At 35.6% G+C, this 16839-nt stretch overlaps 1 protein-coding gene across 1 annotated transcript in view; it reads left to right on the top strand.

Moving 5' to 3' along the window:
• Window positions 1-16839, top strand: part of LOC144659397 (NBAS subunit of NRZ tethering complex-like) — a 41365-nt gene that overhangs the window by 17196 nt on the left and 7330 nt on the right. Inside the window, exons 25-49 of the mRNA XM_078519810.1 lie at window positions 271-407; window positions 1113-1274; window positions 2266-2341; window positions 2494-2544; window positions 2667-2720; window positions 3468-3548; window positions 5836-5961; window positions 6587-6634; window positions 7078-7151; window positions 7278-7337; window positions 7570-7632; window positions 7873-7936; window positions 8411-8469; window positions 10189-10291; window positions 10848-11184; window positions 11786-11865; window positions 11985-12160; window positions 12671-12712; window positions 13502-13589; window positions 13867-13911; window positions 14152-14391; window positions 14673-14808; window positions 15126-15202; window positions 15979-16279; window positions 16557-16623. Of these exons, the coding sequence (XP_078375936.1) occupies window positions 271-407; window positions 1113-1274; window positions 2266-2341; window positions 2494-2544; window positions 2667-2720; window positions 3468-3548; window positions 5836-5961; window positions 6587-6634; window positions 7078-7151; window positions 7278-7337; window positions 7570-7632; window positions 7873-7936; window positions 8411-8469; window positions 10189-10291; window positions 10848-11184; window positions 11786-11865; window positions 11985-12160; window positions 12671-12712; window positions 13502-13589; window positions 13867-13911; window positions 14152-14391; window positions 14673-14808; window positions 15126-15202; window positions 15979-16279; window positions 16557-16623 (2747 nt within the window). The remainder of the gene's footprint in view (window positions 1-270; window positions 408-1112; window positions 1275-2265; window positions 2342-2493; window positions 2545-2666; window positions 2721-3467; window positions 3549-5835; window positions 5962-6586; window positions 6635-7077; window positions 7152-7277; window positions 7338-7569; window positions 7633-7872; window positions 7937-8410; window positions 8470-10188; window positions 10292-10847; window positions 11185-11785; window positions 11866-11984; window positions 12161-12670; window positions 12713-13501; window positions 13590-13866; window positions 13912-14151; window positions 14392-14672; window positions 14809-15125; window positions 15203-15978; window positions 16280-16556; window positions 16624-16839) is intronic.

Below are 16839 nucleotides of genomic sequence, written 5' to 3'. Positions count from 1 at the left end.
AATCAAAACTCCAAGCAAATAGCTGTAGTTGGCGAGAAGCACAGGAAAACATAAACAAGTTGGTACCGGTAATGATTGCTTGTAGTTTTATTTCTGATTGGACGAGAAAGTGGTGCAAGATTTTTAAAGAAATCGCTCAGTATAGTAATGCAAAATCAAAGCAAATGCGAATTACTTTAAGTACGCGAGCAAAAACCGCTTAATACTATAAAATAAATTATTACATGTAAATACCGTGCACAATGTGAGTGATTATTTTGTTATTTTAAGGAAGGAAACTGGGAAGCCTTAGATGCAATCTTCACATACCATGGCCAAGAAACCCTTCCTCACAGGCTTGCTATTCTTTCCAACTTTGATGAGACACAGTGTCCATCAGAGTATAGATCTCTTCTTCCAGAGGCAGGGTGAGTGTCCTTCACATTAAATAATATGTAAATTTACTTAGATAAAATTTTTTCTTTACTTGTGCTTGTTTGTTAGAAGAAGTTTAATTGGCTTGTATTATATTGCTATGATGTATTGTGATGTCGTGTAAAATGGTCAGTCCTAAAAAAAACCGATCTCTTGAACAGCCTTTCTTTGCAACACTGCTTAAAGAGACTGTGTCACGGCTGAGTGAAGTTTGTTTTATTTAGTTTTGCTAAATACTCGCTATGAATCCTAATGTTTACAAAGGAATTACTTCAGTGGACCTTAATGACAAAACCAAAGCTTCATTGAAGCCAAATTTGTCTTTCGGTCGTAAAAATGTAAAGTTACAAGCAAACAAGATTAACTTTGAAAACTGTTCAGCCCAACAATATTTCAAAAACTCATGTCACAATCCGTTGAAATCTTTGTCACTTTTGGCCATCCATACCTCTTTTTGTATTTACTGTGTTGTTGAAATGTTCCTTCACTGTTTTAAGAGGTTATTTTTATTATTTCACTCAATTTGATGGTCATTTTCCCATGCCTAAATTTGGCTAAAATCTGTGACACAGTCCCTGTAAGCTACTGAAAAAGATCATAATGCAATTTAGTTCTCTTTATTAATTTTTCACCTGCAGTTTACAGATAGTATAAAATATATATTCATCATCAAAATTAAGTGTTTTTGTTTAATTCAGTTACTCGTCAGATGATCCAGATGTTTTGGAATGGGATGAGAAATCTTGGAGAGATGCTGACTGGGTAGAGAAGACTGAGTGCAAAGAAGTTTTAGGCCGGGATGACAGTGGAGACCCAGCTGAATTTATTTACCTGGAGAACCCTGATCTACAACAGTATAGGTGTGTGCAAAAAAGATACTTAAGGCTTGAGTCTTCATCAGACTGTTAAAGTGCTTGTGAAAAGAAGAATCTTAATCGGATACTTAAGTGCAGTGACATTTAGAACTACATGTATGAATGGATGGCATTATTCGAAAGGTTTCAAATTACTTTCATGGCGTATGCAAATTTTGTTCCCTTTTCCTGACGCCGCTGTAAAAAAGCTGAAATTGCTTTCCTTCTCAAAAGCTGGGATTACAACTGATCCATTATCTGTGTTATTAATTAAGACAATTTTCATTCAAGAAGTGTTTAGGTTTTTAGACTTTTTATGCCAAATTCACAAGACAAAATAGACATGTTCATTTCAAACTAGACGCGACGACACGGCACAAATGTTTATAATTGAAGACTGGCGGGAAAGAACGGCCACTGGACTTTCTGGCTAAAACAAACATTATCAAAACAGCTCCAAATTGTGCATGCAGGTTTGTTTACGTGTGCTAAACACTGTCCTTTACTACTCTACTCTACTCTACTCTACCCAACCCTACCCTACCCTACCTACCCCACCCTACTCTACTCTACTCTGCTACATATACATGCACTTTTCTGCAAACTGCTCTCTACTTGATGGCGTTTTTTTTACGTAGATCCTTGGTGTGTTCTATTGAAAATCCATTATTATGATTGCTTCTCTCGTCATTATCTATTTGCTGGTACAACACTACTGGGCCTGTGGTGCTCTCGAAAGGAAAAAATTGTCTATAAAAACAATAAGACTACTTGCCCTGTCTTCTATGAGCAATAATTGTCAACTTGGCTGCACCTCTTAGACTCAGTGTAGAAAACTCAGGCTCAATCGTAGTCTTTGTTCTCAGTCATTAGCAGTGTTGCACAATGTTGACTCAAACAATGGCAACGAGGGATGAGGAATGTACTTATATGCTACATGTAAATGAATTTCATAACTTCTACTAACTTACTGATGTACATTGCATGTTGTTTTTAGGTGTAAACTTACTTCAGAAGTTGTGACACAGTGGTACAGGAACAGAGCCTGTGAGATGGAACGTCTCTCCATGCAGGTAGTTGTTTTGACTTTCATCACAAATGAAGTAGTTTATAAGTTTTATTAGCATTGCCATTCTCATATTTTTTGCAACTATAGTAACTAACTATAGAAAAGTGATGTATGGTGTAAAATCTTGATTTGGTGTATTATTATTCCTGCAAACAGGTGGGAAATTCCCTGGAACTAATAAAGCTTGGCATGGAAAGGGAAATCAAGGTAAACTGCTTAACTGTTAACAATGCCGTTATTTTTTCAATAAATTTTGACCAAATATTTTAATAAAAGGATAGACGTTCCATTTTCATTCATCTGTTTACCACAACTTTTTTTTTCTATAGGGGCTTGGAGATCTTTATGATGACCTTGTTACATTAGAAGTTTTGGTGTATGAGGTAGGTTGTCACATGACTGTATGCCCTGTTTAAGTACCATAAATTCTTTTTATAGTTAGTTGATTATCAATTATTGGAACTTAATAAAGGTTAATAAACCACCATGATTAGCTAATTTGGAAAAGCTGATGTTTCCTGTGTTAGTTTTTCTTCAGATCTCAGAGTAACCTTTGGTTTGAAGAAGTGCATATGCTTCAAACATCACTCAGCTTTTAATTTTGCAACAGCAGTTTCTATGTATTTATACATCTAAACTGCTACACAGCACAACATAATAGGACACCTACTATAAACGTTTTTTAAATATTATTTCTATTATTATTTTATACCATTTGGTTTTCAAAGTTCAGCTGAAAAGCCCACTTGGGGATCTTGAAAAGGTTTTTACCTACCTAGGGTACATTGGTATACATACATGTGTTATGCCAACATACAAGTGTATGTAAAAACAAAATCAAAAAACATACAAGGGAATGTATGAATGTATGTATCTTATCTGCAACAACAGAATTAAAATTCAAACTGCTTCTAAAAAGATTCAAACAAACATAGATTTTAACCCTACAGTAGACATTTTTTGTCATCTTCAAGGAACAGTACTCAAACATAGGTTGTTCATTTGACTTTCAGGGTACATAAGTTATGCTAATTAATTTTCTTTATAGCGACTGTCACAACAATTTTGTATCTCCGCAATTATTGCTGTATCAATTTTAAGCTAAATTGTGTTGTGCTAATAAATTCCAGAGTTGTGCAGATGTATATCTCAGCTTGGAATCTTTTCAAAACATGACAGAACTGGAAAAACTAAGGATGCTCCTGAAGAAGGTACAGGCATGGATTTATTATCTGCTAAGTACATGAACATGCAGGGCTTCGAAAAAAAAAACTTAAATTCCAGCTTGCCCTTACATCAAACAGCTGTCAAATTTGGCCTGCCCTGGGCTGTTTTATGTTTGCCTTAGTTTTTCTTATTTCCGATTTAGTTGACAGTTGACTTGCCTAGGCCTCTACCCATTGGGCAAGTAAGAATGAGAAGTTACTTGACCAACAGGAAAAGCTACTTGTCCTGGAAAACAGAAGAACACTTTTTTGAGCCCTGAATTGTTTAGATGAAAATTTTGATAATTCAGTACATTACATGTAATTTTTCATATTGTTTTGTGAATAAGTTGATCAGAGTATTATTTTTTGTTAAAATAAGACAGCATTATTATGATCTGTCATCGAATTCAGATATTTGACTCACTTGTGAATCAAAAATCTGAATGCGATTGTAGGTCATAATACCTATTTTATATGTGCTATTTGTATTTACTGGAAAGTGTTCATGGTCCAATAATGTTCAATAATTTACTGCAAACAAGAAGCTTAGAGAAGATTACGAGTGCTCCAATCGGAGAGTGTAGTGTTTGAAATACATGTAGCAACTAAGATTGACACCTGTATTAAGCCGAAGCAGTTACCTTTTGACCATAAATAAATGCAACACAACATTGTCCTCCCTTGGACACAACGATAAGTTAATTTTACTGGCTTATCGCATTGCATTACTGTTGATGACAATTTAAATCGTGTTTTTTTCGCAATGTAGGGATTTCAGTTTAATTTTCGTTATAATCACAATATGCGAAATTTTCGCTTATTTCCCTCCTCCAACCATTTGACTGCTTATTTCTCTGCAGTTGAATAACAATAGTTGACAAACCAGTATAAAGTGGACTTGGAAATTTTCAGCCATTATACTCTTCCAACTGACGAAGCCAAACCTATATAACCGTTAGTTAGTTCACAGTGAAGCCACAATTTCACGTTAAAAAACAGAAAACCGCGGTAAACGTTTTCTTTTTTCAACAGATGGAATCAGCAGTGAAAGTATTGTTTTTTGCACTGCGAAGATTTTACACGGCACTCTCTCAACGAAAGTTTCATTCATGGAAGGAAATACTTGGGAGATGTACAATTTGCGTGATGGATTGTTGATGTCCGGAAAAGGTCGCGGCCGGTCATGTTGCTTTAAATATTAATTTGGAAGCATTCACTTTTATGTTTGACAAATCAAAGAAACTTTACTTGCCAGCTCGCTTTTTGACATGTTTTTGCTGTTTCTTTTCCGGCAAAAGACAAGAAATTCTTGCAGTTCGTACCTGGAAATGCGAGGATTTAAATCTTGCATATTAATAATTACATACAATCTTTTAAAAGTAGCCTGCGCCGTATATCGAGGATTTGGTGACACGCCCGGCTGCAACAACGCAGGCTATTTGAAAGCCGATCTTTTGACATGAGTGGAATGCTTGTTCCACTTCAGTGCGCAATTGTTTACAGCTAGCGTTATCTCCGTAGCACTTTTCACCTCACAAACAAACTACAGCATGAGTGTAGTTCAAACACTACACTAAAAAAAGGGCCTTGATAGTATGATTTGTTGGTATTTAGTGGAATAATTTTTTCCAACAATTACTTCATGTTTTTTTTTTTCTTTTCTTACATTAATTAATTTTGTACCTCAAGTATTTCTTTTTTCTTAATACTAAATTTATATTTATCAGGTAAATTTATCAGACTGATTGCCCATTTCATTGTCCTCTGTCACAGAGTTTGGGTGTCTGAATCAATTTTAAGGTCAAACACCTGAACCCTGTGAAAGATTACATTGTACAGCCTGGCATGGAGTTGCAAGAGGTTATTTAAAATAATATCAAACTTTTAATTGAAAAGGAATTATGTATTCAAAAAGAAGTTGATAATATTGAAGTGTTACCATGTTATCCCTTAATTTTGACTTGTTAATTAATTTCTGTGTTATTTGAAATTTGCAATTTGTGTGTTTTGAAATAAACAATCATTGTTTTAAAAAATATCATTGATAGTATTTGGTACAACAAATAATCAAATAAGATAAAAATAAGTACAGACCAAAAAATTTATAATAAAATAAAATAAAAATATATGAAATAAAATAAGCACAAAAATAATAAGTAATTCAATTGAGGCCTAGTCTATTGTATGTAACGTTTTTGTACAAACAAAAATTGTTTTGCAAATAACTGCAAGCCACTTAGTGGTATTATCTGAGGACTGGTTTTCATTTCTTTAACTTTGTTTAATCAAGTCCACAGAGGAATCATTCATTGCTGACTTCAGACGCTGGGTCATTCCCTTTTTGCAACGGCTTGGAAAGCGCAAAAAGAAATCTCAAGTGAACCTCATCCACCAGTATTTAACTGATGTTGCTAAGGTAGTGCAGGGTTATAAGTGTTAACCAAAGAGATTGAATACATTGGAATCACCATTTCTTTAACCTCCAAGGAAAACAAAAAATGGGTGAAGAAATCGGGAGCTCGAGGAATTGGGACTTAAATTTTTAGTGTTTGACTACCCAAGGGAAACAACTTTTAGTTTAAGCTATTAGGAGGTTTCCAGAAATTGCGGGTTCAATAAATCGGGATTCTCCTGAAAATCTCTCTCTTTGTGGTCAATTTTTTTCCCTTACTGAAGAGATATCTGTCATAACACCCAAAAAGGAATTATTTGTTATTAATACAAAGAAAGATTGCCTATTGCTTTTACGGTACCTGGAGCTTGGTGAGCTTGATTGTACTTGTTTTTATTCCTTCTTGTAATCTTAACCAAAAAGGATTGTCCTTGTGTTTGGGGTCTGCCGAGGGGATTGCAAGATGAAATATTTTTGTTAATGATGAATTTACAGTTCTTCCAGTAATATATGAGAAAGTCATTCATTTTATTAACTAAGATATTTTTGCAGAATTTCCAAATAAATGAACTTTGAGATAATTAATTATGTTTTGTATTTTTTTTTTAATTCAACATGATTCATGTGTTTTTATTTTTGTGTTTTGCAGACGGACCTGACTTATGTGCTAAAAATATTCCAGAACTCTACACCAGAGGTACTTTATATTGAAAACAAGTAGTCAACAAAGGCAATAAAGTTTTACATGTACACAACTTTATCATCAAAGTGTTTTGTTTTACAAATTCTTTTGCCAACAATTATTTTAGTTTTATGGTAGGGTTGTACTATTTTAACCCAAAAATTTCAGCTTGATTTGCAAAAACAGTGAAATCTGAAATGATCTTTTAGCTGTGCACTAATTCAAATGGCAGATGATGGTGAGAGCATTTGTAAGCTGCATGCTTTCTACTCTCATTAAGCAGGCTGTTTAAACCAAAGAGAAAACTTGATCGATTGTCACTTAATTATAATAAATTGTTATGGCTAAAACTGTCACTGATTGGTATACGTCTATGACATAGTATGGTTCTGGTTGGTAGCCCATTTGTATCATCCACTAGGTAATGTTGCAAATAGCAGTATTCTCTGTGATTGCAGATAAAAGAACCTATTATAGCAGATGCAGCCCAACTTATAAAGCTTGCACTGGATTGCATTTATATCACTAAGAGGTATAATTATTGTATAATGTACTTACAACATTCAATGATGTTTTTACTACTAGATAGTTTTGTAGTTTTTTTTATCACAAAATTATAAAATTGGTTTAATGTAGTATTATTGTTTTGTTTTAACAGATTTGATCAGCTGGATTTGTCGTTCAGTATACTGGAATGTCTGCCAGCCAGCAATGAAGAGTGAGTTGAATTAGTCATATCATAATTATTCTACTATCAGATTAAAACTAACTAAGATTACTGAATATAGTACAACCTCTGTGGTAGAGCTGATACGCTGTTTATTGCACCAGCTCGAACAGCATTTGGTTGGATTTGATGACTCAGAGGTCTTTAGATACTTGCTGTTGTTTTTCTTATACCAGTCTTAATCTTATTTCTTACTTTGCTAATATAATTTGTTGTGTTTCAGTGTGCTCTCAGATCAGATCAGAGAGCTCAACATACAAGTTGATCAGCTTGAGGTTTACTTATGGTAAGTTTTTGTTCTTAGATGTGACAGGCAGTGACTATTTATTTATTTATTTATTTATCTATTTATTTATTTATTTATTTATTTATCTTTTTGAGAGGTAATTATTTTGGGTCAATCAACAACAACAACAACAAGAAGCTTTATTTCCCCATTGGTTTTACAGATATATTAACATGTTGTTTGGAACACATGCATTTTTTTGTAAACAATATTTTTTATTTTTGTATTTTTTTTGCATAGTTCCTGTGAGACCCTAGCCAAACATGGTCTTCAAAAGCCAGTGTCCTTTGTTCTGGAGACACATGTAAGACTATTACATGCGCATGCTTCTGTTTTTTGGTTCAAGGAAATATTAAGGGCTTTAAATAAATGAAGTTTAGACAATGTTTGAGAAAGCCATGTTTTAATATTTTAAACTGAGCTTAAGGCACACTTTGCAACCATAAGCCAAGTCTTAATAAAACTTAATCAACCCTAAATGACCAAAATATAACATTGGCATTATGACAACAGGTAGACCAGTGATTTTCTCGCAAAATGTTCCTATACAACTGTATGTTTGTGAGAAATTGCACCATTTTGCAAAACTGCAAAATAAACTTTGTGACTATATACATATGTTACTATGCTGTAAAATAACATTTTACAAGATTATTTGTACAGTTTACAAGATCAGGATTGATGTAAAGTTGCTCTTATTTGATGAAGTACAAAATACAATGAACAGTAGAACAATTGAACCAATGGTTTCCCTGCCCTTTTTTTTCTCTTGATTTAGGGTAATTTGGAGGAAGCTAGAGCACTTATGGTAACCTTGACAAAGGCTGCAGCAAAAAAGTAAGTTGAAGACCTATCTATTCTTAAAGGGTCTGTGTCACAAGATACATTATTCAGAAACAAAGTTTCCTACTTTTTTGGAAAAACAAGCATTTACAATTTGATGAAGTGTGTGTGTTCTGGTCAATTTTTCTCTTGGTTCAATGTGGCATTTCCCTTTGTTCTGGCCCCAGATGTTCATAGGGTGGGTAAGGCTATTCCACCGGGTTAATCACAACTGGCCCCTGGTGTATGGTAATATAAGGATCAAAGTCTCTTCGAGATATCGACATTTTTGCATGAAGTACGAGTCGAAGGTTTATCCTGTGCATTGTTCTTCGAACTTATCATTACAGTTTCTTTGTAGTTTAGTTTAACAATTTCCTATCTTCGCGGAGGAAATGCAGCCATATAATTTTGTCAAAAATGGCTCGTCCGCGCCGGGTATTTATACACATATTCCTTAACATTACACAAATAAACAGTGCAAATTTCACCGAGATCTGACAATTCTATACTTTAAAATTGCAAGGACCTTTCGAGGCAGTCGATTACGGCAGCGAAATTAGCAAATGAAACAGCAAAATATAATTGCAGCGTAAACAAATCGTTACACTCAAGCTGCGTTTTGTCTAGGCTCTGCGAGGGTCGGATATCAAGACCCAGGATTAAACAAAAGCCATATATACAGTGAATGCTTTCGAATTATATTTGAAGATGAAATACAAAAGAATTTTGCTGTCTTTGACTGAAATTCCACTCGAACTGCGTAGATACGATCGCATGTTGTAAAGCCGATTCATGCAACATTGCTGTCATTCCCTGTCAATGCGAGGTCACGTCCCTAACGACCTAGGCTGATGATGAAATAGAGTTGCGCTTGCATGTAGCGACCAAATTTGGCCTAATTTTCAACCGCTCCTAAGCTAAAAGAAGCCCCCATCTCTTGCATTTGGTTTTAACTTCAATAATATCTTTGAAAAGAGCGAGTTTTTTGGTATGGTTTATTTTTGACGTTTGTAATTTACGATGTAAGTGCTAATGATTATTTATTCGTGTTTTAGTTACGCAATCCATTGTTTGTGCAACGCTTTTTATAGATCTCCTTTCAGACACACGTGCGTTGAGATAAGAAAGCTGACATGTCACTTTTAAATTGTTATATAACGTTTGTAAATGTGACAAGTCACGTTTTTTTCACGAGATCGCAAGTGATCACCCACAGTGGAAAGTAATCCCTTGAGAAATTAAAACAGTCCCTTGAGAAATTAAATAAGTCCCTTGAGAGTTTACAAATATGTGGTTCTAAATTTTGTCCACTAACACCTATTCTACGTTTTTAGCTTGTAAACAAGCAAAAACACCATCTGCATTGTACCAAAGATAAAATGATCCAAATCATTTATTTTAACTTGTTTTTATTGCACTATGCCACCTTTAATTCAAGTCTAATGTGACTTGTCTGCAGTATAGATCTTAGATACTGCCTGCTTAGTTTTGTCTCTCTTAGTTTTTGCCACTTACAAATAGCGTAACAAACAAACATACAAATAAATACCCGGTAAATAAATATGCAAGGAAGGAACGTATATTGTAAATAGCTCATCCTTCCCAGCATCTTTTTCAAGTTCTTTCATCTTGCTATCCTGTTAGGTTTATCTTAATTCTTGGCAGTATAGAAACCTGGTTGGAAAATGTCTCTGTTTTGAAATTGAACTAACAACACTTTTATACACGTAGGAGTCCACCATTAAAACAAAAGGACTGGAGTACACTACTTGGTGACATGTTGACCCTGCAAAGAGAAGTTTATTCTTGCATTGAGCCATCCATGTGCTATGAGGTTAGGATACTTTTAATGTACTAGCAAGATCTTCTGAACATAGCTAGTCTTCCAGCAAAGATCATTCTGTAATGATTGTTATAAAATTGTAAGATTGTGATGGAGCAAGAAGGACACACCTAGGAACAACACTTAACAAAAGTTGTTTTTACAAAAATTGCAGTATGACAGTTGTTTTGAAGTTGAGAAAACACATTTCGCACAGATTTAACTGTCTAACGTGCTTGCATGATTTGAACAATTTGAATTGAAAGTTGCAAGTTGTAACGAACAAACTGTCAATCAATATTGTAACATTAATATTGTGCTGCAACATTGCAAAGTTCCCAGCAAGAGAACATCCGGTTTGACTGTAAAAAATGTTTTAAGGTAATTTCTCCATGGACTTCCTTTATTCTAATCGCATGATGTATGATATTAGAATTTTATATCGAGAGAAAAAATAAATGTATGATTCTTTTTGGTGCTCAAATATTCAGTTAGTCTAATATGAATGAGATTCAAGACATACCAGGTAACTCATTTTGCTGTTTTGTCATGAAAATTCAACTCTTAGATCTACACAGAGAATCTTCTTCATTCTGGTAGAAGAGAATGTATCCAGCTAGCTGGCCAGATGATCTGCAAGACAGCTATGGAGGAGGACTATCCAGTATCTGACAACCCAGTTGTTGGGCCTCGTATCAAGTGTGCTAGAGGCACAGAGCTTGTGTTAGATGCCGCAAAAGAGTATTTCAACTCCTCTGCTGATCTATCTGATAAGGTCATGGACCTAGCAAGAGAGTGTTTGAATCTTATTGACGATCGATCACCTGCACTGCAGGAAGAGTTTAATTTGATTGCTGCCTTGGCATTGCTGGATGATTTTGGAATCTCAATTCTTCCTTTGCAAGGTATATGATGATAGGAACCTCTAGATGACAAAAAAGTATAATGTTTGTCATGACTGTGAAGGAGTATCTTTAGTGCACTGTTGATGATGCCCCATGCATTATTGAAGTTATTAGATTGGTATATTTGTAGATTGTATGCATTGTAGAGGTAAATGTTGTATAATTTTTGTACCAAGTGATCTGTATGTATTTTCGCCCCCCACCGCCCCCCCCCCCCCCCCCCCCCCCCAAAAAAAATACTTTATAATTTTTTTTTTTTTTTTTTTTATTTTATAAAAAAAAAAAAAAAAAAAACCCCCCACCCCCCAAACCCAAAAAAATAAAACGCCCACCACAATAAATACTGTAATAAAATATGAAAAGTCAGCTTTATGCTAATTAAACGTGGTCAAATACTAGTCAAATCCAGCAGTTATTTAACAGCCTATTTGTGCTACAGTGTGCCTTTGATTGACAGTATAGGCAAGCTAATATGATCATAATTATGAAAAGACAGCCTTTACCACCTTAACAAAGTGCAATAAAGGTTCATAAGGATCGTTTCAAAGTCTCACTTTGATTTTAATTTTTCTTTTGTTGTTATCTTTTTTCTGTATTGTAGTACGTTTGTGTGAAGACAAGCTCAGTTTGATCAGGCAAGTGCTAGAATCAACATGTACAGCTTACAAGAAGAAGCAAAAGGTAATTCACATTGCACATTCTCTCCATGGTCTACTTAATCAAGTGACACATCAGTTTTACCAAATAAGCTGGACGTTTACATTCGAAGTCTTATCACATTTCTTTTTTTGTTGTACCAGATCCTACATCTTGCCAGCCTGCTGCAGATCTCAGGCTCTGATGAAAAATCAAGACAGGGTCGCGTGCTCATGTTGACAGCTGAGTCTGCTATACAGGCGCTTGATTACTCATTTGCATGTGAAATATGTCAAGGTCTGATATCAGAGGAATACGCTCCTGTGTGGACTATCTGCAGGTAAATACGACTACAGTCCAACCTCCACTAATGCCACTTTGTCGTCCTATCCAAAACCAATGGCGACTCACTCACACACGATTTCCCATACTTTGTGTCGGCTATTTGTATTTGCTGTGAGTTTTGATTGGTTTACTGGAATGTCTGTGTCCTTTGTGATTGGCCAGAGTGAGTGTAGTTTTGGCTTTACAACACTTATTGAAAAAAAAACTGCTCAGTTACTGTAATAGTGATTTCAATGTTAGGCTTTAGGATCACTTTGTAACAAAGGAAGCAATATATTTTTTTCCAAAATTATTTCATAGATGCAGTCATTTGTTCTGTTTTTTTTTTTTGTTCTTTTGAAGCAACACGAATCCCCATACAGTAAGCCTTGCTTTTATGTACTCAGCCCAGAATGTTTTGCCACTTGTGAACATGGGGTATGCTGTGTGACACTCGGAACCTTTCTTTGAGGGGGAAATGGTGTTACAACAGGTTCTTTGAACCTTGTTTTTTTTTATATAACAGGATTCTTGGAGAATGTGAAGAATTCAAAGACCTTAAGGCAAGGTGAGTATTGTAAAGAAATAATAAAGGCAAGAGATAAGAATGCTACAGTGTATTTATGAAGAACACATTAAATAGGAATGTACTTACATGTACTGGGTGGAAATTGTAGGTTGACAAGTTGCCAAGTTTTAGCATTGGCCATCGGTTAAATAAAGAGTTAAAGCCAGTGGAAAAAATCTTAAGACAGATATTGTATATGGCATATTTCTGCGATCTTGCTATGCTAACTTAATTTCTTCATCTTGTGATGGTTTGCCTACTTTGTGTTATGGCAGCCTTAGTGTTTTGTGTTATTTAATTGTCGGATGAATTGACTACACGTTTGGTTTCATCTTTGGGTGATCAAAGTTTAGCTGTAGTGAAAAACGAAAGATAAACCCAGTAGTATGAAGTCAACGTCATTTGCTTTTTGCTAAAGGTCTAGGAAATAGGGCTTTGCATATCTCCGCCGGTTTCTTGGTCTTTCACACAAACCCTAGCATCGTACCAGGCTTTGAAACCAACCTGCACCCCTTTAGGCCCTCCATACTGTTTTTCTCCTGGTCTCTTTTCAGGCCTGCCTTTTTGATGTTTGCCCTCTGGGGCCCAAGTGAGTTTTACTTTGGGGTGGTCATTTGCATTCATTGCTAGCACAGGTTGAATTACAGACATCTGTGAAGCAAATAAGTGCAAATTTGTTTCACTGCGTTAGAGTCAAAAGTTTTGCACACAGTTGTTTCTCCTGTTATATATAGTGTAGTTAATCTACCAACATTCTTAATTATAGATATCCTTGTCATTTTTTCCCAGGCAAAGTCTTCTTGCATTTTCCCTGACTCACTGCACACCAGATGAGCTGGAATCTGTTCTCAAATCCAGGAGTCTTTTAGAAACTCAGGTGAACTAGCTAATTTTTTGTATAAAAAATATAATCAAATTAGAAACAGATGAAGCGCATTATGAGTATATTACAAATATTTGGTTCTTACTGAACACGTTATGGCTGATGTTTCTTGCATACTGTATTTGAAAACGCTCAGCTTACAGTATTTTTTGTGATGGTTTTCAAAATATTCATTTGTTACTTGAGAGTTCCAAAGTCATGATGGCTGCACTCCGCGCCTACTTTTTTCTCGTAGTCTCCGTAATGTTCTAAATTTATGTTCATTTTGCAGATTCTGTATCATGAGTTGAATCAACACATGCAGGTGACAGACCAGGTATAATGTTTGGGAAGTGAAATGAATGGTTTTCTTTCTTTGCGCAGAGCTTTGTAATGTTATGGTGCAGTTTATTCAAAGCAACTTGCAACGTCACGACGAGTTGCCAAGATTCCGCCCTTCGAAATGCAAATTTGCTTTGCAAGTTGCAGCTTGTTTTCAATTCATGTGGAATCCCAAACTGTAGTTCATCTTTTAGATGTGTGAACAATATTTATTTTCTTCTGATTTATTTGTTAGGAAACCAACGACTCATCTACGGATCAGGGTCTGCTGACACACCCCAAGTCCTTACTTTCAGCTGTAGGGGACAAGAAGTTCTGGAAAAGCACGATGAAATGGATCAGACCTTTGCAAGATGAACAGACAACGCTGCCAGACAGTGAACTGATCAAACCAAGCTCACAGACGGTAAACACACATGGATTTCACCCATTCTACCGATCACTGGTGGAAAGAAATTTTGCAAGATCGAAAAAGGTAAGTTGGACACAAATGGTTAAGTATTAAGCAAAACAGATTACTAAAATAGCCATTGGGAAACAAGCCAGGATCTGCAAATGAGAAGCCTGTGATTTGTAATTAATAAGTTTTGTTTTCTATTTTGTGACCTACCTGCAAACTAGATGGTGCATCCTTGAAGATTTTGCGTATCAAGTCTGTTGGATGCACCAAGTATCAAGTCTGCTATCACTGCTACATAGCTTAGTGAAACGATTTACGATTGTTGTTCTTATTGCAAATATTGGTTGATTTTTTAGGATCGATTGCCCTATGAGCAGCACATTGCTAAACAGATGGCCAACAAACCACTGCTTTTCAGTCGCTGTTTATTAAGGACTCAGAAGCTGTCTGAGACCAGATGTGAAGGAGAGATTATTGAACCCACTCATGAAGGTACTGTGGAGCATCTTCAACATGTATTTTGATCAACGGGCTCTGTAAAAAGCCAGTTAGTGTAAGTCAGTGAGTATACGTGTATTGAGATTGGCCAAATTCAGTGCAAAGTCAAATGGGACACAAAATTACAACAATGATAATCGAATCGTCGATAAAATAATAATATCAAACTAAACTTAATGTTATGTAGATGGTTTTATAAGATAGTTTACATGTATATAATGTTGCTGTGAACACAGCACTGGCTCTAACATAGCTTGTGAAGTTATAATAAATGTTGTTCACAGTGGTAATGGTATGTTTATTTTTCATAGTTATGATCCAATTGGCAGAATCAATTCTGGAAGAAGACACCACCCTTGGCATTGCTTATCTACTGGCACTTCACGAGGTTTGTATCAGATCGCCAATCAATCAATCGATCGATCAATCAATCAATCAATCAATCAATAAAATTTATTTAATCTCGGAGCTGACGGGGCTGACTAGGCCGCCAGCAAATATATGCTAATATGCCGAGAAAAAAAATGCAAAATGTGTGTATATACAAAACGGAAAATTAATTTATCGAAAGCCCTACAAAGCAAGTGTCTTCAAAATCTCCCACAGGAAGAATGGCACATATCTATAGTATGGTAGAATTTACTTTCTAGAAGTGATGAATTGTCATTCATGATATTTCGTTTATCCTAATAATAGTTTAATTCAGATTCTTCCTGCTGTAATTTATATGGTTCCCAAGAACCACTGCATCGGATCATGACGTACTCTGTTCTGCTATGTTAAACCGTATTATAATGTTTTTTCATCACATTGATTGAGATGAGACATTGTTTTCTTTTCTGGATACAAGTTATGTAGCTCAATTTGAACCAAGTGTGTTTGTACAGCGCAGTTTGTTTTTTTGGTGTCGTACAAACAGCCCATTCCGTCTGGTATGTATGACAGAGTATGAAAACAGTAGGTTGGCAGCTCACAACCGAGTTTTCATGACATGCGTTTTCCAAAGCACAGCCAGCGTGGTGTTACCAATTTCAACCCGTAGTCAGTTTTCAATGTCTGTGCAGCTAATAAAGCTAACCTTGTGAAACAGAAGCACAGAAAGTTGCTAAAATCCTGTATTACGTTGCCCAAGACGGTAATCAATTCTTGTCATTCATATTTCAGGCATCTGAAGTTGATGAATTTTTCAGCAGTTTTCGCGGTAGTTACTTGTGTCTTCACATGGCAGCGTACTGCTTTGCAGTGAATACTTACAACAGTCTCCAACCTTCACTGTTGCCTCAAGAAGCTGATATCTATCATCACGTACCATCTGATGTCATTGATCACGTGATGAGTCATGTTGCTGCTGGTCTGCACAGTAACTGGCCTAATGAAACCCAGAATTTTGCTCACTTCCTGGTACAGTACCATAACCATATGGCGGACTTTGCACAAGGGCAGCTGCTTCAGAGCTTAGGAAAGGGTATGTGACAACAGTGAGATACTTTTTAACCCAGTTGTTCATGCCTCCAGTTGTTAGAGCTCTTGGCCTGATTGCAACGGGATAAACAGGTTAAATCCTTTTTTGGGAATGTGCTGCCAGTTGAGATAATCACAACATTTGGGAGGGGTTGTATTAGTAGCGGTTAGCCTCATACCTCCTACAATAGAGTAATGTATCCACTACAAGAAAAGTTTTGGTTTAGTTTCAATCTGTAGCCATTTTCTATGCATAACTGTTAGTTTCATTTTATTTGCAGGAGTTGACATTGGTCGTTTTGCCCAAGATCCTGAATATAAGCGAGAAACCATTCTTGGTTTAGCAATGTAAATATATGAGTCTGTTTTGTTACCATAAAGTACCTTAAAAATGCAGAAGATGAGTCTAAGATTGAGAAATGTTAAGAGCTTAGTGTGACGGGAAATATAATACTTCTTCTTTCTAGACAAAGTTGTTACACCAAAGCTTTTCATTTTGCTAACGCATTCCGCAATTCTCGTACAAATTAAAATGTTATTACACCGAATATTTATCTTATTTCA

This window comes from Oculina patagonica, chromosome 1 (genome assembly GCF_052425735.1).
Source record: "Oculina patagonica isolate OP01 chromosome 1, crgOcupat, whole genome shotgun sequence".
Lineage (NCBI taxonomy): Eukaryota > Metazoa > Cnidaria > Anthozoa > Scleractinia > Oculinidae > Oculina > Oculina patagonica.
This window is presented reverse-complemented; position numbering and strand designations above follow the sequence as displayed.